The following is a 26,112-nucleotide window of genomic DNA, read 5'->3' as shown; positions in this document are numbered from 1 at the left end:
GGGCTCCTGGGCAGACTGAAGTCTCTCCAGTCAAGCTTGCACCACAGTGGTTAAAAAAGAAAAGGACTGTGCAGCATGTTGGCCCTCCTTCCCTCCCCCTCCCCGCCCCAAATAATGCCGTTAATAATTAATCGAATGAGAGCTTGCAGCTCCTGGAAAGCTGGCACTGGGACCTCCCTCTTGAACGGAGCTGCTCAGCTGGGCTTAAAACTCTTCAATAGGAATATGAAAGCTCCATCTGTTCGACGTACCCGGCCCTCTGAAGTGACAGCACGCCGTCCCTCCCCAGCCAACACCCCTCTCCCCACAGCACGGGCCCTCCTGCCCCTCCTCAGCCCCTGCCCCATCCGGCGGGGGTCCCCCCTGCACCCCCAGCTCTTCCCACACCAGTAAGCTCCCGCCCCGCAGCCAGGGCCCCGTCTCCTCCACCCATGCCAGCTGGTTCATCCAGCTCCCACACACCCCTTTTTCACAGCCGGGACCCTTTCTCCCCTCTACCGGGGTGCGTTTCTTCATTGACCCCAAGCCAAAGCCAGACTTTGGCTCTCTTTTCCTTTCCCTGGAAAGCCAGACTTTCTCTTTGCAGCGCAGTTTCCCCCTCGGCTGGGATGCCCTATTTCTGCCACACTGCAAAGCCCTTCATTCCTGCACACAGTACAGCCCCCCGTAGCCCCTCTTCTCCCTTGAGGGGAAGCAGAGCTAAGCCGTGCCCACCTTGGCAGCACCCCACTGTGGAGTTCATGGGTGAGAAAGGGCTGTGTTGGGGACCGCGCGGAGGGAGAGAGCCTGGGGCTGCACGCGAGGCGCTGGCAGCACACGGGGACAAGACGGGTGGTGGGGGCAGCAACCTGGTCTGGTCGGCAGCAAGTTCAAGGGGTGACAAGGCAGCAAAATGGCGAGGTGGGTTTTGTCCTCCTCCTTGCCAGGCCTGGTCGCAGCAAGCCGTACCGCTTCCTCAAAGGGAGGTTTGCTCTCAGGATGCCACGGGGCTGGGTGCGGAGCGGAGGGAGCCGGTGTCTCCTCGCAGGGTGTGGGGAGGGGGCGAGCGGAGTAAACTCCTGGTGGCATTGTTTCCAGAGGAAGCGCTCAGTGTAAATAGAGCATGTGGGAGAGTTTGTCCTGGGCAGAGATGAAAAGTCTGTGTGACAGGCTTAGGTTATAAACGGCTTCCTCAGATTGATGTGAAATCAAAACATTTCTATTTAGACGAAGAAAATGAAGGGGGATGTTTACTTAGCCTGGAATCTTTAAACAGTGTGATGGAGACGCAGGGTGATTTGGGGTGGGGAGCTCGGCCTGGGGGGAGGGAGCCTCCGCCTGGCTTTTGGGGGTCTCTCCCTGCCTGGCAGTCCCGACCTCGGGCAGATACGAGGGTTGATTCAGCAGCTCAATTCCTCTCCCTCTGCCCGAGTGAATGAAACACGGATGCTCTGGCCCCTTCCAGCCTGATGGCCATCTTCGGTGTTTCTTTGTACGAAAGGTTTCCCTTCTACTTTTGAAATGGACAGGCTGGAACAGGGGAACAGAAACGTTGATATAGGTAATGTCCCTCCCGTTCCATAGACAAGGAAATAAGGCAATGGAAAGATGCAATGATGTGTCCAGGCTTGCGGGGAGTTGGTTGCAAGGTTAGCAGAAGCAGCTGGGAGTTCTGATTTCCTGCGGCCATACCTGGGTAGGTGGCATGGAGATACCTAAGAGTCCTGGTACGACAGGGCAAGTCCCATCTCAGGAGGGTCTCTGGGAGGGTTAGTTTTATAGAGATCAGGGAAAAGGTACGTTTTCAGAACTTGCTTTATTTTTAACTTAAACCTTAGGAAAAGATTCTCAAAATGTTAAAGAGCGGCATTGCTGTGCTCAAAAAAAAATCCCAAACACAAGGAGAAGGGACAGGAAAGATGCAGAGGGGAAGAGCGGGAGCTGGGGGGGCAGAAGCTGGGGAGCAGAGGGGCAAAGCCAGGGTGTGCAAGATGGAAGGAGGCAGGAACAGGAATGGAAGACAAGTTGCAGGCTCCCTGGTGTTGCTGCGTACGCGGCAAGTGCAGCCTCGGGAACGTCTGTTCCTCTTTTCCTTTGAATAAATATTTATATATTCATTTGCCGGCTGGTGCACGCACTTGGCTGCTCACCTCCAGACCAGAATAATGGGACCTGCCCTCATTGCAGAAAGGGGGAGGGCAGCGGGGATTTGGGCTGCCGGGTGCCTGCCTCCCAGTTGCGAGCAGTGCTGATCTCACCAGTTAAGCAGGGCTGGGTATCGTGAGAACGTGGACGGGGGAATCACCAGGCCGCGTTCGGGAGAGCGGCGCTGGTGATTCAATGCTGACCCAGTGCCCCAGCCCTGGGCAGGCACCGCACCGCGCGGGAGGCACCGTCCTAACCACCTGCAGCCATCGAGGCTCTGCTGGCCCTTCGCCCGAGCATACAGGCGTGAGCTGTAGGTGTCCTGGCCGGGCTCCAGCTGGAGCTCACAGCAGCCTCCTGAGATTCCCTCTGTGGTACCAGTTGCGCACAGGATGGGCCTTCGCTTTCTGCCCTAAATAGAGTGGGAATGTGATGGGAAGGGAAGGTGCCAGCACACGGAGACTTTTGCAGCTTCATGGGCGTCTGCCTGTGCCCATCTGTATGCGTGAGGACTGTGTGCGTGTGTTGGGGAATGTGTGAAAGGGAAATGCGTGGGGAAATGTACAGGAATGTATTTTGGGGAGATGGGACTTTTTAACCCCTACGTGTATGACTACATTTATAGAGCGTGCCAGTGCATACACACAGCTCTTGAACAGCTATAATTTCTAGATGGGGAGGTACGTGTTTGGGGGCAACATGTGTTTTCCCTTCGTGAAAGCATGATTGCACGTAGGTGTTAGTGCTGGGGGGCCATGCATTTGGAAAGCGGAGGAGTACATTTTGCCTCCCTTTGTGTGGGGGGCTGATACATTTGTTGGGGGGTTATTTTTCTTGCAGTCCTTGACAGGGAAGCGTGTCTGAAGCTGTCAGGAGTTTACGCTAAGCAGCCTCTCTCTGGCTCTTGGACAGCAGGTCTAAAGTTTCAGTCTGTTTGTATTGGGCTGTCATGTTATGGGATTAGGGGCTGTCACGATGGCTTCTGGATGCATCGTAGGGGGTCTGATTAATCTCACTGTGCTTCTGTGGAGCAGCACCTCTGTGCTGGTGACAGGGAGGTGTGGGCTGAGCTGCCACGAGGGACTCCTGTGCAATGGAGGAACCTGTTCTTACCATTCGAGGTCTAGAGATGGTTTCTGTTTGCTCTCTGTGTGATGGGCCCCTCTTTCAGCACAACATAAAGTCCAAGAGACCTCCAGCAACGTCCCCACAGTCACTCTAGTGGTGTGTGTCCCCGGCAGGCGTTTTACCGGGTGCTCTTCCTGAGCCCTGGGACGCAGAGCATCTGCCTCGGCGCTGCACGCTGGGGGAAGAGCCAGGCTGTGTGCACGTCTCTTGCCTTGGGACCTTTAAGCCTTCTTGGTCTGGGTGTTTCTCGGAGGTATCATAAATAAAGGGGGAAATGAGACAATGCAGCTGCTTTAGAATCAGTTTTTGCTTTTATTTGTGATTGAGTCTTGTTAATTGTTGGTGCAATAATTATGCAAGTGACTCTGTGATAGGGACCATTTAGTTCAAGATTCTCCGTGACCTTGAAGTTAAGACCTTACCTTCTTCCTTTCTCCCCCCACTTTCTCTTACCCCTCCTTTACTAGCTGTCACATATGAATAAACTACATTAAAATAACAAACCTACACTAATTAGCTGATTGTGCTGGGAAGTGTGAGAGCAGAATTTCCTGTGTGTGCGAGAGCGAGTGCGCGAGCGAGCAGGCAAAGGAGCCTGATCAACTGATACCAACCCAACGCGATTTTCTCCCATACGATGGCCACACACCAGTCTGGTGCTCCGGGGCACACACTTGCCAGGGCTCCTGTCCTCTGTACTGGTTCTTTCTGGTCCATACTGGTTCTCTTCTCTGAGACTATGCGTAAACCCCATTAAGTGAATTCCTCAGCGTCCCTAGGGTTGGGAAGCTGTTCTCTCTGCTGCGTGTGCTTGGGTGCAGTTGCTGGCTGGTGTGGTTTTGGCAGCCAGTGCATCTGGGATGGAGCTGGGGACCTAAAAGCAATGGTGCTGCAGTCTGAAGGAGAGAGCAAGTCAGGCTTTTAACAGATTTCATATCCTGCCCGAGCCAGGAGCAAAGGCTGGTCCATACCATGTTCACCTGCCTGAGATGTTTGGGGCCTTTTGAGCCCAGTTCAGTCCCAGCATAAATACGTGCCTCTTTCTTGAGGCCAGTGGCATCCTTTGGTACCAGCAGGTTCAGAGCATGCCTCTCACCGGGCTCTCCTGGCTGGGCTTCCACACAAAGCTTAGGAAACACGGCAGTCCCACCTTTCAGAGGATGACGCTGGCCATGCCTGAAGGCCTGCTGGGTTGGGACCAGCCGTTTGCTGTTTGGGTTCAAGTTGTCTGATCCCACTAATGCCCCTCCTTGCTTCTTTCCCCTCTCTCTTTCCAGCTGAAAGAACTATATGCACTGACGCAACCTCAGGAAAACCCACAATGGCTGCCAAGCGCAAAGGCGGCCTGAAGCTAAATGCAATCTGTGCCAAGCTGAGCCGCCAGGTCGTCTTCGACCACGGGGGAGCCGAACAGGCACGAGCGGACAAGGGGCCGCAGCGGGACAGCAGCAACAAGGACCTGCCTCAGCCTGGGACCAAGGAGCTGGGGACGGAGTTTTCAGATGGACTCAGCCGCGTGCAGAAGATCGAGGAGGACAAAAGGAGGGAGGTGATTGAGAAGTGGGTGAACGGGGAATACAACGAGGAGCCCTTGCTGGGGCGAGCGGAGGGCAAGGAATGTAAGGGCGCCGAGAGCGCGGAGGTGCCCCCCGAAGGGGTTTACATGGTGCAGCCCAAGGGCTGCAGCGACGAGGAAGATAACGGGGACGAGGTGGACGCTCTGAGGGGCTCGCAGGATGGCAGCTTCTTGGATGACAGGGATTCAGACGGGCCGGCCTCGAAGGACGATGCCTACCGGTCCTCCAGTGGCGAGACAGGCTCCAAGCTGGGGGGAGGAACCACCTCAGGTAAGCCCTCTGCCCCCTCCACCTCCCTGTCCGGGGCAGCCTCACGGTTGCATTTTCTGTGGGACAGATGAAGCTGTTGCTGCGTGTCCATGCCAGGTACTGTCTGCATCTGGCAGCCAAGGAGGAGGGTGAAAGCCCCAATCCCCTTGCAGAGGCCTGGCATTTTGCTCTTGGGTCTGTGCTGAGTTTGCCTCTGCTCCAGCCTCCCCATCCCGAGAGGGGTGTTTGTTGGGGTGGACGTGGCTGGATGGCTCTTTCCAGACCTTAGATCCCTTGGTAGAGTAGGTCTCCCCCCGCAGACTCCTTCACACCATTCCGATGGAGATAGCTGTGGGGCGTGCTGGGTTCCCGGTCATCCGTTTCTGCATGGCGGGGGAAGCAGAGAGTGCCCTTGCAGCACATCCCCGGTGGATTCTGCAGCGTACGCCTGCACACGCACCAGCTGTGCAGTGCATTGCAGCGCGTTGCATTGCAAGCAGGGTTGTGTAAACACACTCACGCCCACACGTTGCATCTTACACGTTGGTAATTAACCCCGAGAGCAGAGTGGACCACGGGAGCCCAGGGCTGGAGGGGGGAAGCCAGCGCATCGTGCATTTCAACCCGCTGCACGCCGCAGTCCAGCTGCCCGCAGAGGTGCTGGGCCGCCCCGTCCCCCGGCTTTCACGGGCAGGACCGGCGAGAGCCGGGGGCTCCCGGGGCCCGCGGGCGGCTCCGGGAAGAGGCGCCAGGGAGGGGCTGCGCCTGCGGCGGCCCGGGGCGGCGGGAGCGGCCCCGCCAGCGGCCGGCCCGGGCGAAGGTGCTGGAAGGAGCGGCCGCCGCGGCGGGAGGCAGGAGGTAGGCGGCGGCTTTCCCGGGGGAAGGGGCGGGAGGGGACCCCCTCCCGCGGGGGAGGCCGAGCTGTGCCGGGGCAAGGCCCGGGTGGGACCCCCCGAGCCCGGCCGCTGCCCTCTGCTGCTCGGGGGCTCGGCGCTTGGAGCGAGCTGCTGTCTCGACGCTCCCTGTCTTCGTCCCGTATCCCCGGCGGCCCTACCAGTGCAGGTGCCCCTTTCTGGGTGTCAAGGAAGAGCCGGTAACAGAGCCGTCCAGCACGTAATGCATCACGTTCCCTTTCTGCCGCTGCGTGTTCCCCCATCCCGGCCGGAGGGGCCGAGGGGTTACCGCTCGCCGTGGCATCGCTTCCTTCACGAGGCAGGCATGGGGTCCCGGCCCCCAGCGCTGCCATGGGGCGGCACACCCTGAGTTCGGGCTGCAGCTGGTGAAGCTGCCGGTTCCCAGCCTGTAGGCCCCCCACCGCTTCGGTCCGGGATGCTGACTTGCGTGCAGCTGCAAGGTGTTTGCCCCCAGGTTGTGTGTGCGTTTTTTTATTTTCAGATAGCTTCTACCTTATTTTTGTGGTTCAATCAAAAGCTGAATTCAGCAAGACATGTTAGGGGAAGCTCCAGCTGAATTTCTTTCTCACTTCTGATGCCCAAGTTCCCCCCAGATTGATTTTGGGGGGCATGAGTGCTAAGCCTTGGTAAAAGCTGAGGGTAAATTGAATTCTCTCCATTAGGGCAGAGCAGCTCCCTCCCCCAATTTGTCTCTCAGCTGGATTGGATCTGTAATTGAAAGATGTCCCCCTAATCTGCTGCACCTGCACACACCCCTCCCCTGATCTCAGCACTTTGTGAATCCATCGAACTTTCCTCCTTTTGTGTGTGCGTGTTTTCCTCCTCCTGTTAATAATGCAGCCGAAACTCATCTCCGTCTGTCCGTTCCCCTTCTGGAGAGGCACATTCTCTAGTCTTCATGAGTTCAGTGGCAGCGCACATAATTATGCATATAAGATATAAACAGAGCTGTTTAATTATCCTTCGCCACATCAGTGACAGAGTAATTAACAAACATTGCAAGATCAATGAGGAAAAGTGTGACCTTCAGTTTCCTTTGATAGGAAAGCCCTTGTCGTTCCCAGACACAAGGTGATTGTGCCTGGACTCCGGTTTTAGTTTAATTCTCCCCCCCCGCCACCACATTTACAGCTTTTATTTTCTACGAAAACTAAAACGAGGGGAACTTAAATGTAAAAAATATGTTACCAAAGTGGTGAAAATGAAAAGGAACTGGGGTTTCTCACTGGGGTTGAAGTGCTCAGTAAAACGCCTTTGTAGGGCTGTATTGTCAAAGGACTATGCAGAAATGTATAAGCATTCATGGGGGGCTGAAGACTCATTTATGTTTAAGGCAGGTAATGGCCCACGCGGGGTCCAGCTCACACGCGCGCGTGGGGCTTGGCTTGCGAGCAGCCCTGCTGCCGGGTCTCCAGCGCCAGGTTCAAGAGCCCTGCTGTAAATGTCCTTTGCAACATTTCCCTGGAAAGCACAAACAAACATTTCTTGCTTTGGAAAGGACAAAGTTCTTTTCCTCTTCTGTCTTTTTCTGTCAATGTTCGAGAAAATGGATTTTAAGCTGTTCATCACTGAGTCCTCTCAGACCTGGTGTTACTGGGTGCAACTTACGTTTATTCCAGTTAGATCTGGAACTGCCTATACCAAAAAGGAGATTTTTTTTCCTGTGAGTTGGGGGGTAGCAGGAGGCAGGCAGATTAAAGGAGAGGAATACAGCTCTGCCCTTCTGGTCAATGCGGCTTCGGGGGAGTCATCACAGGAACCTGGCTTTCAAGGTTCTGAGTACCCATTGCTCCCTCTCCGACATAGAGGGTACAGAGCTGGCAGTGCTCAGCAGCATTTAAAACTGAGCCTTTACTTCTTTGATCAGCTGGAAACTTGGGTAAAAAGCAGGAGCCACACAGAAGACCAGATCCTCCATCTAGCTGGGCTTTCTTGATCAGTGGGGAAGTGATCTGAATTACATGGGGCTGAGAAGGGTTCCTGCTTTTCGGAGTCCTGGTGTGTACACACACAGCCTGCTTTACGGGACTTCAGCTATGCTCGTGTCCTCCACTAGCACCTCCTGTAGTCTAATGCCAAATCCCTGCCACCTTTGCCTCCTTCCAGGGTCAGACAGTGAGGCTGCTTGTACATCAGGCAGGAGTTTGCAAAGACTTGGTCCATGCTATTCAATCCTCGTGCTTTGAAACAAGATGGGAAACGTGCATGTATGGCTTCCCTGTTTCTTTTTCTGAGCCACCCCTTGGAAACAAGGGACTAATAAGTCGGTGCTCAGTCTTGCCTCATGTGCCTCCCTCTCTGGTACAGCTAGGAAACACGTTCAGGAGTCGCAAAGCTGGCGTCTGTCAGGAGATGGGTGTCAGAAGCTGATCTGGACATGCAGATGTTTGTTCATTCATTCACGCACTCTCTCCTGCACACTGGCTGACCCATACTTCTCTACGCACATTTATATATAGCATTTAGATTTCCCAGTACAGTCTCTGACAGAGATCCCTTTCCACAATCTCTCGCTGACACACACATACCCAGGGAGATTTTCCTGTACAGTCCCATGTTCTTTACTCTGCCTGTTACTTACATCGTGGGCTAAAGTAGTCACCAGGAGCTTTCCCCTGTACAAGCTTTCAAAGTTTTCCTTTCTTTTCTTAGCCTGTTGGCTAAGTCTCTTAAGGGATATTGGCCCTGTTTTCAATAAGGGGGGTTTTCTCTTCATAATTTCCTGGGGAGACTCCACTTGGGAGAACAGGCATGATAAGTGCCAGTTTCTTGCTCGTTATCCTATGGCCCCCAAGTCTACATGTTTTCCCTCCCAAGCAGAATAAAGGACGGAGCCCTGGCTGGGATGTCCCATCCCCCAGTATCCAGACCTTGCGCTCCATTTGGGCTGTTTTGCTTTTCCATCCATATATAGTGTGCTGCTGCAGGCTATTTTTAGCCGCTTTTTTGCTAGCTTCGGATCCTTTGTGATACGATAGCTGCTCTGAGACACACAGATCTCTGCTCTTTGGCAATGCCCACAAATGGAGAGCAGTGGCAAGGGGAGAAGGAGCCCTTTTATTATCACATAGAAAAGGAGAAAAAAATGCGGTGCAGGGGAGGGGGGAGAAGACCCAGGGACAAAGCTTCCTGTGCCTTCCCAGGCTGGGCGCTTTTCACAGGGATTTGTTTCCCGGCCGCTGTCCTGCTTCACTTTTGTCTGCGTGTGGGTATGGGGAGGGTTTTCTGTCGATGAGGTAATAATAATTGCCTCTTCCCTGTTGTTTGAAAGTGTGTGTGAAATGAGTTGGCTGGGTCTCTACCATCTTTGTGGTGAGACAGCTCCCTTCCGTAAGGTGCCTCCACTTGAAGGGTCTCTAGCCTTCTGGTTAGGTGCCTGTGCAAATAAATGAAGGTTGTCTTGGCTTTAGGGGCTGTGTTGGTGGGCTCATACTGGGATGAGTGAAGGTGTACTTGCCAGGCAGCGAGTAGTGAGAACTGGCCAGGGTTTCATCTCAAATGTGGATGAGGAAAGACTGAGCAGCGCTGGCAAAGCTGTTGGTTAGGGAGGGTGTTGTGATCATCTGGAACCAAATTTGAGCAAAGGAAAAGCAGAATACAAGGTGTTTTGGGGGTGAGGGGATTAAATTCAGGTTAGTGAAACCTGAACTCAAGCTCAGACTTTGCAAAGCTCAAAAAAAGGTCTGAAAACTCCCCCTTTCCTATGGTCTTGGGTTTCGCATCTAATTGCACCAATTGGGGTCTAGCCACATGCGTACCAAAGATGCTTTCCAAGACCAGATGTGCAGATGAGAGAAGTTTAAAAAGGAGCTGGTCTCCTACAACATTTCATTTTCTCCAGTGTTAAAGTACTAGGTTTCCTTGAATCTCCTCTCTGGATTTGTAATGTCTGTGGGGCCTGAACCAAGCTGGGATTTGTAAAACCGATTTGAGATGTGGCATTGAAAAAGAGGGTCTCCCCTCTTGTTTCATGTGCTGCAGGTTAGGATAAAGAAGGAAAGGGATTGGCTGGCTTTCAGGGCAGCTGTTAAAGCCAGTAAAAATCACACGTAATAGTTTAATTTCCTATCAGATCCTCTTTGTGGTATTCTTTCTCCCCTTGCAGTTTGGCATAGGCTGGCTAGAGTTCTTCTGTGCAGTGCTTGGAAGTCAGGGCATCGTGAAGGAGGCTAGGGGATTGTTTTACAGGTCCAAAAAGAGAGGGAAAGCAGAACAGGGAAAGCAGATTTAACAGAAAGCGGGAAGTGTTAGACCCAGTAGGGATTTCATGGGTTTAATCACTTATGTTGGGTCATAGGGTTACACTGAAATGGAGGTGGAGAAGAGAGAAAAAGAGGTAAAAAGAACTGCTTAAAAAAAAGATGAAATTATTTAATATGTCTGTGTGTGAAAGATAAAGTTGATGGCTTTGGTGGAGTGTTAGAGGGGCCACAGGAGAGGGCCAAGTGGGGAAGCACAGATGAAATGATCCCAGCTCTGAGGATGGAGTAATACAGCCTTTCCTTGTGGTTTCCTTCTAACAAGTCTTGTTATTGGACACTGTGGGGTGTGATTCTGCATTTAACATCCTTTAAGATTAATACCAACCCATGAGGTTGTGTGAGGACAAAAAGCTACAACCTGAGCCAGCCGCTGCAGGGGCAGTGCCACCCATTCTGTAACTAACAGGGTGTTTATTCTGAAGTCAGGCATCCCAAAATCCCATGCAGGATGCTGGGCCTAAGCGCCCAGAACTGGAAAGTCATTTTGGGCTAAACCAGATCCCAGCACTTAGCAAATGTGTCTTTGTCCCTCTGCTTGCAGGCTACAGGCACGTTCTTTGCATCGTCTTTCTTACATACCACATACACAGGCAACTAGTGCCGCAGCACTTCTGCTACGTGAACACAGCTATACCGGGCAATGTTGAAAGAGGAATATGACCCTCGTGGTCTTGCATGTTTTAGTGCCCATTGCAGGCAGTCTCTTCCTCCGTATAGTCCAGTGGAAACTGGTCTGTGGAAGCTGATGGCTACTGAACTTTGACGTTGCTCGTTGACTGGGTCCTGTGCGTGCAGAAATGCTCTCATGTCTGTGCATGCCTGTGCGTATGGCGTCATTGGCTGTCAGATCCCCCAAATCCTAGGGGTCTGTTTCCATGCTTTGGATCTATTGACCGGTTCTGTGGCTATGTCTTGGTGCCTTCCTTTTCCACTGTGTTTCAAGGTAGCATTGATTTGGTTTGAGCTGGACCCAGTGCCCAGAACCTCCATTCTGCTGCCAATGTACCTGCGTGTGCTGGCTCCCTGTGAACCACTGTGCTTGCTCATGAGAGCTAGAGTGAGTGATTGGAAAAGATGACGAGGGAGGTTTGAAGGACTCCTGCACACAGTAAATCTTTACTCTGCAGGAGAAAGCAAGAGGGAGAGGAGGAGGAGCGCTGTGTCAGACTGAAGCCTAAATGAGTCCAAGCTGGCACGTCAGAGCAATCTTTATTTCCTCCTTTACAATGATATTGGGTGACCTCCAGATGTGTGTTCTTCCCCTCCTGGTGGCCTGTGAAACTGCCTGAGGGAGTAGGGGAGAGAGGAAGGGAGGGAGAGACCCAAGGAAGGACAGCTTTTGCTGATTCCCCCTCCCCGTGATCACGCTCAGGTAGACTCAGGGCCGTTCCTGCCCCTTCCCCAGCCCATGCCCCAGAACAGGCTTTCTCCCCCTCTCTGGAGCCCACATGAGGACACAGCTCATTCTGTCCTCAGTCCAGATCCTGATGGAGAGAAGGCTGTTCCTTATCCATTTTGCACCTGCATGGACTTTTCCCTTTCCTGGTCTTACTGGAAGCTGTTGCTGGCTGCTCAGGAGGCTGCCTGGAGGTTTCCACAGCCTTTGCTGAACTGTGGCCCCTTTTCACGTGGAGAGTAGTAGCTCTCCAGTCATTGGGCATGAGAAGGAAGGGAGCAAGCTGGGTGAAAAGAAATCTTGCAGAATTGACAGGGAAGGGAAGGACTGCTACAGCTATGGAAAACTATCCTGTCTTTGTCTTGCCTTCTCTCCTCTGCTCCTTCCCCCCCCAGTCCTCACTGCCAAGCTTCTCACGCATATAGCCTTTGTCGTGCTTCCCCCACCTCAATTCATCTCCACCTCTGCTGCTTTCCTTCTCTGCTCTGCGCTTTTCCATTCTGCCCTCCTCCTGCTCCACCCCGTACATTGTCTTGCCCTGTCTCCCTTATTCGTTCCACACCACGCTGTCCTGCCTGCTCTCAGCCCTGCTGTTCACCAGCACACATAGCGTATCTCACGTGGTTCTACCCCCTTACACACGCAGACACACTGCCGTCTGTCCTCTGTGCACCTCCTTCCATTTACAAACACACACAAGGACAGAACTGTACAAACCTCGGCATATTGGCATTGGTCTCACTTCCAGTAAAATTACTTTTTCTTCATATTAGGCCAAGGCAAGAGTGCAGAGACATTTATGAAACTTTGTTTAATGTACTGAAAAGCCATCGGCTAGAACATTTAGGAAATTGATTTTCCTGGCATTGATGAACTCTTTTTATTTTACCCCAGTATTAATTACTTTTTTTTTTAAAACAAATTAATTTAAGAGTCGTAAAACCTAACAAGTGAGCCAAACGTCAGTAGATCATGTTCCCTTCTCCCCTTACTCCCCCTCCCCTCTACTAGTGCTGGTATGGGAGGAGAAGAAAAATCGACGCCTCGCGTGACTCTCTCACTTTGGTTCTCTGTAGGGGAAGCTTCTTCGCTGCGAGATTATGCCGCCACCACCATGAATGAGTTCCTGGGCATGTTCGGCTATGATGATCAGAACATGCGGGATGAGCTGGCCCGCAAGATCAGCTTTGACAAGCTGAATGCTGCTACCTCAGAGGCCACTGCGACTGCTGCCTCTCTCCCTGGCGAGGATGCCATGAGCAAACGAGCCCGCTTCTCCAAGTATGAGGAGTACATCCGCAAACTGAAAGCTGGAGAGCAGCTCTCTTGGCCCATGCACTTGGCCAAATCTGAGGAGCTGGGCTCCAAGCTGGGCAAAGAAACTTCCTCAGTGCTGGCACAGCCCATTCGGGTGCCAGGTCCAGATGCCTCCATGCTGACGGAGACCAAAGCCACCATCCTGCCGCTGCCCTCTCCCAGCAGTTCCCAGATGCAGGGCCTGATGTCACGGGCCTCCAAATATGACTTCTTCATTCAGAAGCTGAAGACGGGTGAGAGCATCAGGCCACAAAATGGCAACACTTACAAGAAGGCCTCCAAGTATGACCTAGAAAATGTCAAGTACTTGCACCTTTTCAAGCCTGGAGAAGGAAGCCCAGATATGGGAGGAGCCATCGCCTTCAAGACAGGCAAGGTAGGCCGGCCTTCCAAGTATGATGTGAGGAACATTCAGAAGCTTACTCCAGTAAAAGCTCCAACACCCAGCCTGGCCCCTGCTCCCCTCGCCAGTACCCCCAGCAGCACTCCTGTGGCTGGGCCGGAGCAGTCCGTCTCGTTGCCATTCAACACTCCTGAGTACCTGAAATCAACTTTCTCCAAGACAGACTCCATCACAACTGGAACAGTCTCTACAGTAAAGTAAGTGTCCTCCCACTTTTCTTATCTTTGTATTAGTGGGGGATCATACCTAAAGTCTGTGTGTGGATCAGTGGGCAATTCCAGTTCGCGTGATGATAAATACTGTACTGTTCATGTGATGTTTCTTTTTGCTCTCTGTTGGAGCATCTGCTCCACTGTTGCACCTTACATCTCTATTTATCTGACTTGCACTAAGGATCTGGCCTGCCATCAGCAGTCACAGCCGTGAATCTAGAGCCCACCAGCTCCTAGGTTCGTACGTTAAAATGAAAGATGAGGGAACATGGTGCTGTCAGCACTCTAAGGTCAAGGTTGTAACTACTTGACTTTTTCCTTCTGCTGGTTCCCCAGGCATCCAGCTGTGTCTGCAGGAGAACCTGATTCTTGCTTCCATTTAAGTCAATGGCAAAACTCTGCTGACTTTACTGTTAGCAAGATGGGGCTTTTTGTTTGTCCCAGAACTCAGAAGACATTTTGGTGCCTAATTCCCATCAATTTTCATAGGAGTTGGGCATATACATACTTCTGTGGGGCCAGGCCTGCGTCTTCTCAATTTGCTTGTTCCTTACACAAATAGAGGTGATTCAATTACCCCTTAGACTGGGCAAACTCATTAGCCCAATTACCACTAATAACCTCCTACACATACGTTACTGGCAATCTCTGCAGTGATGCCATTGACCGAATGGAGATATCTGAAGGCCTTGCCAAACCTTGGATTACTTTTTAGTGTGGCTTCCAGAGGTGGTAGCTGTAGAAAAGCTACATATGTACTTGAGGCTGCAAACAGGGAGGAAGGGAGGGACTTCTCTGCTTTCTTGTCATGGTTTGGACTTATTTGTTTCTCACTGTGGACCTGGGGCTGTTGCGAGCTGTGAATCCCATGGGGTCATTTGTAGTAAGTCTAGGACCTCTGGCCTGCACTTCGGTGGCAAATGCCATCACACGCACCCTACTACTTTGCCCTCTGGTAAGGAGGAAGGCTGTTTGGTGTTTAATATGTGGATCTAGAAGGCCTTGGGCTGAATCCTCACTCGGATGCTCTTTGCAGTCTCAGGCAAGTCTGCATCCCCCGCTTTCCATGTTTCTCCACCTGGAAGGCAGAGCTAGCGATACCTGTCTTCCATGTGAAACAGTCATTTCCCAACTGCCTGCAGACGGATTTGGGAGCTCTCTGGTTAAGGTGTATGGGAAAGGGCAGAGGATTATTAACATTTGCATCTGGCCCCCGCTCAGGATGAACCCTGTATGTGCTCCAGATGGCAGGCAGGGACTCCTATTACTAAAAAACACTGTGGTGTAAATATTCGTGTAGGCACAGTGCCTTGTTGTGGTGGGTGACTTGGCCAGGGACTCTGTGCCTGAAGAGTCTGCAGAACGCTCAGCTGCCTGGAGTTCAGCCGCCATCCTAGAGCTGTGCTTGGGGGGCCGTGAGCCTCTTCTCATCTGCTTTGGGGTTGCACTGGGATCCCAGTTTGATTTCCTTTCTGTTGCTCATTTCCTGCCAGTTGCTGATGTGGGTTTGCAGCACCGTGGTGATCCCTCCTCTAGCCACAGGACTTCCTCGACTGGGGCATCACGATGGGGCTGCAACAGGAATGGAGGTGACCAGGGCCTTCAACCTGGCAGTTCCCAGTGTCCTGATCACACACTGGAGTACAGAAGGGGCTCTGGTCCCTTCTCCTTCAGGCTGCAGATACAGGCTTTCCTGATAAAAGAAAGCAGCCCATTAGTTGTGCTGGTGGAGGAAGTGCTAACTGTGGTGTCTGGGACCTGGCTTTCCATTTGCAGTCCCCACTGGGACCAAATAACCTGGCAGGAATTACCCCTTACTCTCACACATATGCACGTATACCCTAGCTGTGGGTTTAAACTCTCTAACATCTAATGCTGTTAACCTGCCCTGAACTAATCTACCTACTTCAAGTGAACTCTGTGCGAAAGTGTCCTTGAGTAAACCAGGCTACAGAGCTGTCGTGAGTAGGAGGTTGGGTGGGGGCAAAACTGAGAAGGAAGACCACGTACAGCCTGCCTGGCATTGTGTTGGTATGCCACTGTCTCTTCGGTGGGCTGGAGCCTGGCCCTGTGCCTCTTTTTCCTCTTGCTGAACTCACTGAGGATGTAATTTTTGTCTGCTTCCTAATGATGCTAAGTAACCCAGGCTTCTGTGACAGCTGGTGCAGTTGGGTTGGTTTTGTCATTGATTAAGATACATAAATACCTTTGCTGCCCTGTCTGTCTATTGGAGCTGGGGTATCTGTGTGAAAAGAGAGGCAATTAAAGCCCCATCCAGGGGGCTGTAGCCACGTTGCCAGGACCGGCTAGGAGTGCACTGTGCCTGCTGGCCATGGGAAATGTGCAGTAGCTCACAGCATGGGTGAAGCACAGAGACTCTTCTCCCACAGTCGAGCCTACGGCAGACGTGTCTCAATGGCCCTTCCGTGCGTGCGAGGGCAGCGTCGCAAGGTGCTTCAGGGAGGTGTTTGTTTTCATGTGGCCATCACTTGTTTGTATTATGGGTATTTAGTTTTTTGCTGTGGAAAAACAGGTTTTCATGGTTGGTCTTCTCAGTGTCTCCAACAAACTGAACTGAGTCCTGCAAAGAGGGAGCGTGCAGGAGGGGTGGTGGGCGGACTGTATGGTTCTCTAGGAAAAGAAGGTACAGGATTTGAAGGGTATGGGGGAGGGAGGTTAAACCCATGGGTGTCTTTGCTGGGTGCTCTTCCATGGGCCCTCTCTCCTGATGTGTCAGTGGTGCGTGAGAGAAACAAGGAGCTGAGCGTGTGCCCTGTGCCTGCCTGCTAACCAGCTCTGCCCTGTGTGTTTCTCATTAGGAACGGATTACCCACTGACAAACCAGCTGTCAGCGAAGACGTAAATATTTACCAGAAGTATATTGCCAGGTAGGCAAAACTCTTGACTTTCTTGGGGAGAGGGCTGGAAGTAAGAGGGTGGGATGGTGGTGGGAGAGATGAGGTCTTGTCCATCTGGATCAAGTGTTTAAACCAGTCATTGGCACTTCCATTTCCCTCTGGCATCTGTACATGCTCTGTTCCCCGGCTTGGGAGAGCAGTAGCTGTGAGAGGTGTACAAGCATGCCAAGAGCATGCTTGGCTTCCCAGAGCTGTTAGACTTTGTGACAAATAGTGGAAAAATGTTTCACTGCAGAAGTCTGGGATTTAAATGGGAGCGCTGTCTCTTGACTGTCGTTCTTTCTGTCCATTGCTGTTCTGTCTCCAGCCTTTTTCCCTTACCATGTCCAGTGCCTGCAGGAGGCAAGCAGAGAACATCTCACCTCTGAGAATGCAGGCTGGAGGAATTCACAAGTGACTCGAGTTTAGGCAGGTCTTGGCATCAATGTGGGATATTTATCCTAGAATATTTTGCAGCTCATTTATATAAGAAACCCTCACTGAATAAGGTGCAGACTAGGGCACCTTTCACAGCTCTGGGCAAGCTTAGGTCAGGAATGAGCGATGCTGAGAGGGAGCCCAGGGCTGTTGTGGTGAGACAGAGTGAGTAATGCCATGAGAGCCAGAGGGACAGAGGAGATTATAGCATAACACCTGCCTGTTTTATAGCTCACGGTGTAAAGGGGCCATCAGCCTTTGCCCCTGGCCTGTTGAATCCTCCACCTGTACTGTGAGGAAGCTCACTCTGAAAGCCCCTTGTATACAGAAAGACGCCAGTCAGGGAAGCAAGCAAACACTTCTCTGCAGAGATAAAACTGAAGGGTTGGTTCCCACCAGCACTTGGGCACTTACTAACAAGAGGGGAGGGAAATGTGTACTGTGCTTTCCCACCTTGCCAGAGTCTACGGAGTCTCTCTGTGGGAGGCAGTCAGCTGCTGGGAAGGTGCAAGGGAAAAGCTTGGCGCATCAGCAGGGCAAAAGGGTGGGCACAGTGCTCTCCCTGGCTGGGAGTGGAACGAGAGGTGGTTTCCCTTCCATCCCTTTTGCCCAAATCCCTGATGTAGGAGAAGGGGGCAGAAGACCACATGGGAAGAGAGGACGGCTGCACCACCGCATGCAGCTCCTCAAGCAGCAATGCCGCTCGTGCATGTGGCAACTCGCTGCCTCCCGGGAGAGTATAGGAAGGAAAGCAGGCGTTTAAGCCCATCTTTGCATGGGGTAGAAGGAGCAGCACGCTTTTATTGCTGAGATGGCAGAAATTGGAGAGGCTGCAGTGAGAGAGGAGATGCCACCCTTTCTGTCCGCAGTTCCCCTCTCAAGCAGAGAGCTGTATAAACACTTCACCCACATCCACTCTTTGTAGCGCTCTGCAAGCCCCTTCCCCTGGGTCAGGCAGGTAACTGAGGGAGGCTTGTGAGATAGCTAAGGGACACCACATCCTGCTTAAAAAGCTCCGCAAGCCGCCCGTTGGCAGCACAGCCACTTCCCTTCAATTTACACACAATTTTAAAAACAGTTTAAAGCCTTAAAATCAAGGGGTGGGGGGAGAGAGACACGACACTCTATGTCTGTACTGCATAATTAGCTTAATGAGTTTGCCAAAGCCACTGCCAAAAGCTGCCCAGGGATAATCCACTCTCTCACACAACAAAACAAAACCTCTTACTTAGCTAGTTTGGGTTGGGTTGTTGTTCCCCCCCCCCCCCCCCCCCCGTATATTTATAATTAAAAAAAAAAAAAGACCACAGAAAAAATTATTATTATTATTATTAGTGCCTCAGCAGATGGTGCTTCTGGCAGCACTTGCTTAAATATTTATTTCTGTGTGGGTTTCCTCCCCCCTTGTAATTGGGGTGGGTTTTTTTTTTCTTCCTTCTTTCACATCATCGTTACAGGGTAATGAGTCTGTAAACACTCTCTAAGCATGCTTCTTTATTTATTATTTTTATTATTATTTATTTATCTTGGTTTTTCTTCCTAACTCTTGCCAGATCAAGACTAGTTGTTTCTGGCTCAAAAAAAAAAAAAAAAAAGTGAACCGATTAAAGTAAGGGAAGGGGGAGGGGGTTGTTCTTGTGAAAATGAATCTATGTGCCTGTATGGACAATTTAGGAGTTTGGATTTGCGTATCAGTGTGATTAAAAGGTCTGTGAGTTCACTTGTTTCAGGTGTGCGTGTTTGTGTCTGATTGTGTGCATGGAAATTGTGGGTACGTTCATGTAAATTAAGAGGGGTGTTGATGTACCTTAGAGTATGTGCATGTAAATGTGCGCGTGTGTATGCGTGTAAGTGTGGTGTGTACGCTTTCCTGTTATGAAAAAGCTAAACAGATGCTGTGCTTTAAAAATTAATAGCTTTGAACTGTTTCAAGTGTCAGAAGAAACACAGGATAAATAATAACCCTTTAGGAGCCTAACCTTACAGGCTGAAAGAGCAGAATTTCCCCTTTGTGCTGTGTTTGCTGCTTCCCTCCTTCCCCAAGCGCACGGTTTGGTAGAACACTTGCCTCTCCCTTCCTGCGCTGTAGACACCACGCACACACCTTTCCGCGGCACGTGGAGGGCAGGGCAGGCGTTTGAAGTGCTAGAGTGCTTGTTTAGCTGTTCCTTTTAAAGCTAAGCCCATGAGTTACTCCTGCTAGGACGCTTCAGGTAACTCATCCCGTACAGTCAGATCTCTTTGGTGTCTGGCCCTTCTTTTACCGCACTTGGCACCTCTGGTCATTTTGCATCCTCGCTTTCGATAATATCGTGGACTGCTTTGCTTCAAAGGTGTATATTTGTCAGCAAGGTCTTTATCTTCCTCTTCCCTCTGCCTGGTCTGCACTCCACGGTCTTCTCTCTTCCCCATCTCATCAGTGGAATAGGGAGGAAGCTTTCCCCAGAGCAATTTCTTTCCTTTAAAGCTGCTGGTGGTGGTGCTGCTGACATAAAGCCCTGGACTAGCAGGACCAGTTGGTTCGATCTGCTGCAGAGCTGCAGGTACCTGGGTAATGCCATGGTGACTCAGGCTGCTGCCCGTGCCCTGTACTAGCCTCACGGTTGCCCAGGTGTTGAGCAGGAATCGCTTCCTCTGCTTTCAGTTCCACACCTTTGTTTGTGCAGCCAGCCTTGCTGTTTGCCTTGTGGTTTGTTTCTTCTCCGCTGCTGAGGTTTGTTCCAGTTTCTCAATCACTTGTTCTGACGTGATCCTGATTTCCTGCAGTATTTCTTCTCCTTCCCCAGGGAAAGGCATGTCTGCTCCTGGCATCTGTCCCTGTCTCCCTTTGTGAATGCTGAGGCAAAGAAGTCATTTAATTTTTTAGCAATGTCTATCTTTTCTGTCAATTAAGTCCCCTTTCCATCTCCTAGAGGCCCTGCCGTCTCCACAGTTGACCTCCTCCTCCTTACTGTGCTTCAGAAATGCCTTATTTAGTACTGCTTTTCATCCCGATGTTTTCTATCCTGTAATTTAGCGGTATATCACCTTATGATGATCCATAACCTTCCCTCCTCCTGCCCTGTTCCTTGATTGCCCCAGGACACCCTCACTCCTCTCATTTTTCCTTTTTACCCGTTGCCCTTCCTTGTTTCTTTCCCATGCCCTTTATCATATGCACTCCTGCTGTGTTTAGCACTAAGTGACGTGAGGAACCTTTGAGGAACCTTTGAGCAGATGGTACTTTATCTTTGAATGTTTCCCCTCTGAGTCCCCTTCTCTCCACTGCTTTTCCCTTTCAAGCTCTTCAGCTCTTCCAGGGTCCCCTAGAATATACATCAGAGAGTGCATTGCACTGATGAGCCCGCTACTGGATCATCCCCCTTTGCCAGTTACTGATGTGTCTGTCTGTCAATACATTCCATGTACTGTCTGTTTGTATGTAGATATTGTATGGCCTTTCTGGGATTTTTTCCACCCTGTATGTCAGGAGTTTCCAGATTTGCCCTGTGGAATGCTCAGTGGTGGCCCGCAGAAATGGATTAGGTGCATGTTGTTGGCTGTTGCTTCTTGTGTCCTACTTTTAATTGCACTCAGAGGCGGGCTGAAAATCCTGTTCTTTTGCATTGCACTGTTTTTTGTTGTGAGCAAACACTGTATCCACACGGAAAATAATGAGTAGCAGGGCTGTCGTGCATGGGAGATGTGCACACCGGGCCGAGATGGTCTGCCTGTAGTGCTTCATTCTCTTCTTGTTGATCCATCTCCCCTATCTTTCCATTGATCTATCTTATTGAAAGTTCCTATATAATCTTGCCATGATCATCTTCTATCTGTGGCTTACCATCTAATCCACTGGTTTGCAATCTTCTCTGTAGTGTGACACCATACTGTGATTAAAAAAAGTCTTGAGACATAGCTCGTACAAACAAATGAATGCCTGAGCTTTTCTGAGGTCCTACTAGATGGGCGTATACCTAAAATTTAGAATCCGTATTTGACCGGTTTATTTGTGTCCTTCTGGCATGGGAGATTTCTGAAACTCACTGCTGTGGTATCTGAACTCACACATGAGAATTTTAGAATTGTATGGTATTTAATTCAAGGAACCCTCCTTTCTTACTCCTCCCCAAGTAAGCAACTTAGATAATGGAGATGAATTTCAAAGGGAAAGACAGATTAGGGATGTACAAGACCTGAATGATCCTGCTCAAGAAGCACCTTTAAATAGTGACAAATAAGAAAAGGAAGGTGGGAAAGTCACCGTCCTTGGAGGGGATAAGGGAGATGGGGTTTAATGCCATAAACACGTGGGATGAAAGCAGGAATGGGACTTATTTTATTTGTACCTCGCTTATAGGCAGTACTGTCAGGACGCTGTTTCATTCTCTCTCCCTTTCTTTCTTCCGTCCTCCTCCCATGTTTGCAGGTTCTCTGGCAGTCAGCACTGTGGACATATACACTGTGCATACCAGTATCGAGAACATTACCACTGCCTTGACCCGGAGTGCAACTATCAGGTAAAAGAATTGTAAAAAGTCATCGGCACAGCTACCTGAATGTAAAGGGGGACCACCCAGGGGAGACGTGTGTCCTCCTGTGCTCTCCTCCCCCACGCACACACATGCCTCTTCACTTTTCCCCTCTGAAAGAGGGCAAGATACATTTTGAACTTACTCGAATCCTATTTTGTTCCCATTTAACCCAATCTAACACCATTTAACCAAACCCAGACCGCTGTAACAAGGAGCAGAATATAGATCAGCTCAAGTCAGTGGGAACTACTCCAGATGTACATCAGTGAAACCAAGAGAATAAATTCTGCTGCGTTACAAATTGTGCCTGAAACTAGGGAATGCTGATCTGTTAGTCTGTCTCTCTCCCTCCTGCTGCCCGAGTGACACTGTAGCAGCGGTATCTGCAACAAAACACCCAATAAGACCAGCAGCAGTCCGGGATTTGTGGGGAAAGCGTGGGGGCAGGAGCATGTGCGATGCTGTAATGACTGGGAGAACTGCCAGGGTAGCGACGTCAAGCCAGCCGAGTCACGTGCTGTGTTTGTTTACCCTCTCCCTAGGTCTGAGAGTTTGACACTGCCATTTCTGTGGTCAGGCTGCGTGTGTGTGAGTGGGAATCCCAGAGTTTGCCTCTACTGTGCATCAGGCACAACTTCAGCTCTACCCCAGGAGACCTTTGGGTCTCGAAGGAATGAGTCTGACCACAGCGTAGGAAGTTGATCTGGATCCGCTGAGCTTGACTGTGGGTTTCTAGTGATCAAAGGAGAGTTTGTCTCTGGGATGCATGTAGTGGTCCTCCTAGCCCAGCATTTGGTAATGGAGATGAGTCTGTCCCAACTGTGACATGGATATCTCTGCACCAGAAAGAGAGAAACACAAAGGATGGAAAGACAGAAAACCCTATTATTATGATTGGCCTCATGATTATTTCCTAAGGAGTCTGGAAGCTGCTTGCAAAGGAGCTGTCTGGTCTCGCAGGGAATAAGGATTTAGGCTGCTTTTTAAAATGCAAATTATTTTATGGCTGAGATATATTTTAGAATAAGTAACGCTCTGTAATAAGCGGGCACAAATTAACGATGATTGGCAATAGCAATCCTGTATGTACGCCCTGGGAAATCATACCTCCAGCCTCCAAGGGATTCCTGTTGAAATCTATATCCATATATTCCCGTGCCAATACCAACGAGATTGATCAGGATTGATATTATAGGAGGAAAGAGTGGAAGCAATAATCATTTGTTTCCTATGAGGGAGACTAGAAAAGTTGTTAAACATTAGAATACAGGCCTTTTCAATTACTCCTCAAAATAAATGGATATTGATTTCTTTTAAAAAAAATCAGATTTACTTTCCCACCTTCACTGTTAAATATTGATGTCTGTGGGAAATAGAAATGAAAAGCTTCATTTTAAAGGCACTTAGCCTGCTCTGACAGTGGGGTACCCCTTCATTACTTCAAGCAGGTAGAGGATGAAAAGGATATTCTGGTCATGCAGATTTAGCTCTAAGCTCTACTACCATCTTTTTCTGTGACTGGAAGAAAGTTGTGTGTCCCTGTTTTCCTAATAAAGCCATCCTACCTTGTAGGGGAGGCAGCAGACTTACAATGGGAAGGTACTATAAAAGAGCAGAGTGTTTTTCCCAGTTTCTAGTCCGACATGAATGTGGCAGCCAGTGTCTTGCTAACCACTACAGTGAGTGATCTGGAAGCTTGGATTACTCTCTTGTAGGCTGTTTAGTTCACTGGTTTGCTTTCTAACTATAGCAGTTCTTGAGATAGTAGCAGCTAAAATTATGTTAGAAGAATTGCAGTCTTAAAGCTGCAGGGAGCATATTCTGGGCATCACCCCAGTGTCATGTTTACAACTTTTCATGTGTAGATACTTTCCCTTTACCAAGAAGATACATGCACACAACTCCTCTTTAATCTGACTCTCTTGGGGTGATAGCTGCTGAGCTTCAAACTCCTGGTACCATAAGTTTATTAACAACAAGAACAAAAAAATACCCTGCCCTCAGGATTACTCACCCACTCCCATCACGTGTGTCTCACTGTCTGTCTCTGTATCTCTCCAGAGATTCACTAGTAAACAGGATGTGATTCGGCATTACAACATGCACAAGAAACGTGATAATTCCCTCCAGCACGGCTTCATGCGCTTCAGCCCCTTGGATGACTGTAGCGTGTACTATCATGGCTGCCACCTGAATGGGAAAAGCACACACTACCACTGCATGCAGGTAACAGCTGGACTGGGGAGCAGGTGGTAGCACACGAGGCAAATGAAGAGCCGTTGTTTGAGCGGTGTCCTTTTTGGGGTGGACCGAAAGGATTCTTGCGTTCAGGCAGCCCAGCACTTCGTTGTTAGAGAGCAAGGGGCTGTTCTGAGGCAAAGGGGTGACATTGATAGCCTCTCTTGCTCACTTCTGATTCGGGCCTGTCTTTGAAGAGTCTCTGCCCTGTCCTCACTGCACTTGCCGTGCCAAGTGTTGGGAAGGGCGAAGGGAAGCACTGTTCTCTGTTCTTAGAAGCCTTGTGCATGCAGTGAGGCAAAGCAGGTCTCAAGGTTTTCGCACAGTCTTGGACTTCACTTGTTCAAACAAGTCCCGTTCTCTGAGATTCAGGGACCTCTCTGCGATGCCACTGCACTGCCTCTACCCAAATCTGATCTGTCACTCCCCTGAAATCAGACTTTTCTGTGACACATCTGCCCTTTACCACTGGGTTAATTTCCTCCATAATCAATTTCTAAAGTAATTAAACTTTAACGTCACATATCTAGGCTTAACACCCCTGGTTCTCCATCTCCTCACCAGTGGTACTGGAGTTTACTTGTCTGTGGTGTAGGCTGGGAGCTTTGTTTCAAGAACCAGCCAGGCTTCAACAGCAGCGTAACCAGAGTTGGAGTGGCCGCATAGATGTAACTGTGACGCCTTTGCTGTTTTTAGACACAGACACACCAGATTGTTTGGGTCTTACCCTGATCGTTCTTCAGATTAGAGGGTTTGATGTGTACTTGTTTCATTAGAATTGTTGCCTAAACCATTGCCGTGAGCATGTGCTGTAGTTACAAACAATAATCGGGCAACCCTTGAAGCTTTTCTGTTCTGAAAACTCAGATCTCGCTGCCTGCCCTGTCCCAACAGTTAAAGGCCCCAGTTAAAGTCACAAGGCCTTAATCACATGCTTAAATGCTTTGCTGAGATTGACTTCAGCATATGTTTAACTTGAAGTCAGGTAAGCTTTCTGAAGTCAATGGGGCTTAAGCACATACTTAAATGTTAGGCATGCACTCAAGTACTGTCCTGAATAGGGGTTGGTTTAAGCATGTGCTTACAACATTTGATAAATTGGGAACTTCATGTGACTTTCTCTTGAGGACATTTTCCGTTATGCTTCCCATAATATTGATTGTTTAGTTTCTTCAATTGACCAGGATGGGATTTGTTTAATTTTTTGTTAGAGTACAAGGAGCGTTTCACAGCTTTAAGTCACTCCGAGTTAGAATAGAGACCTTCATTTACACAACTATATATGGGTAATTCCATCCTGTGCCCACTGTCTTCCAGTAAAATAATGCCCATGTAAGCAGTGTCTTACAGGAAAGGTGTCTGAATATAAACGCCCAATTAAAGAAAATACTGCTTAAATGGCAGAATTTGTGCCATCCATCTCACGGGGTTTTTTTTCTTTATGTCCATAATTGGTGTGGATAAAATTCAGTTAGTTGTTTATATAAACTGACATTTTTTTAGGCTTTAGCACCAAGAGCTGCATTGCAAATTATTCCTAAGGAGGTTTTTGTTTAATTCTTTTTTTTAATGCCATGCAGGGTCTGTCTTTTTTCAAGGTGTCAGTGCGGAGAGAGAGAGAGAAGCTCTTTTATATTGGAAATAGCTGGAGATCCTTTTTATTTTTTTTTCTGGGTATTTGTCATGGGTTTTGTTATTGCCTGTTTGAATCAACCTGGGCTGAACTAAGAGGTGGTGTTTTCGTTCTCTTCACTTCTGAGATGGTGCAGGCATTGGCACACGTTGTGCTAGGGAAGAAAAGAAAAAAAAATCCTCCCTCAGCAGGGCTGAGGACGTTTTCAGATTCCAGTGTTTTTTTACTCAATATGGCAAAGTTGCCCGCTTTACCCAGAGGAAGGCAGGTTTTCAGCATTCCGTCCTCGTCACACCATTCCCATTTGCTGCACGAGTTTAAAATTATTGAAGTGGTAGTCTTGAACAGTGACGGGGGAAAAAAGTCACCGGTTTGCTAAGATCAGCTGAACATAGGGTTTATGCTTTGCTAGAATGAAACCCGTATATTACAAGCTCAAAAGATTGGCCTCATGTTGCACCACCCTGCCTTACCTCCCAGAAGCACTAAAGAGGTAGATAACTCATTCCCACTCAATTTTCTATTCCCCAAATACATGAAAGTCCTACTTCGTTCAATGTCGCTCCAAGATAACAAAAAGTAATGGCATCTGTCAGTGTTCTTTTCTCCTTAAGAGCAGGAACCCTGCTTACTGCCTCCCGAAGCAGGCACGCTTATCTGTGGCTGATCTTTTATCCCTTTGCATCCTCCCCTTTTTTTCTTCCTGTTTCATGCCCAGAGAGTTGGGTTTTTTTCACAACTGCTCTATCAGTCTTTAGATTGGGAATTAAAGTGATGACTTAATACTCCTAGGAGAAGTGCACAAATGGA

General features: G+C 49.8%; 1 protein-coding gene across 1 annotated transcript in view; it reads left to right on the top strand.

Moving 5' to 3' along the window:
* The window catches only part of CASZ1 (castor zinc finger 1), a gene marked incomplete at its 5' end in the record, with an annotated part of 92,730 nt that overhangs the window by 39,070 nt on the left and 27,548 nt on the right, over positions 1-26,112 (top strand). The window contains 5 exons of the mRNA XM_082329162.1: positions 4,530-5,099; positions 12,727-13,567; positions 16,402-16,470; positions 21,326-21,416; positions 23,493-23,657. Of these exons, the coding sequence (XP_082185288.1) occupies positions 4,530-5,099; positions 12,727-13,567; positions 16,402-16,470; positions 21,326-21,416; positions 23,493-23,657 (1,736 nt within the window). The remainder of the gene's footprint in view (positions 1-4,529; positions 5,100-12,726; positions 13,568-16,401; positions 16,471-21,325; positions 21,417-23,492; positions 23,658-26,112) is intronic.

This window comes from Platalea leucorodia, assembly GCF_965183815.1.
Source record: "Platalea leucorodia genome assembly, chromosome: 17".
Classification (NCBI taxonomy): domain Eukaryota; kingdom Metazoa; phylum Chordata; class Aves; order Pelecaniformes; family Threskiornithidae; genus Platalea; species Platalea leucorodia.
This window is presented reverse-complemented; position numbering and strand designations above follow the sequence as displayed.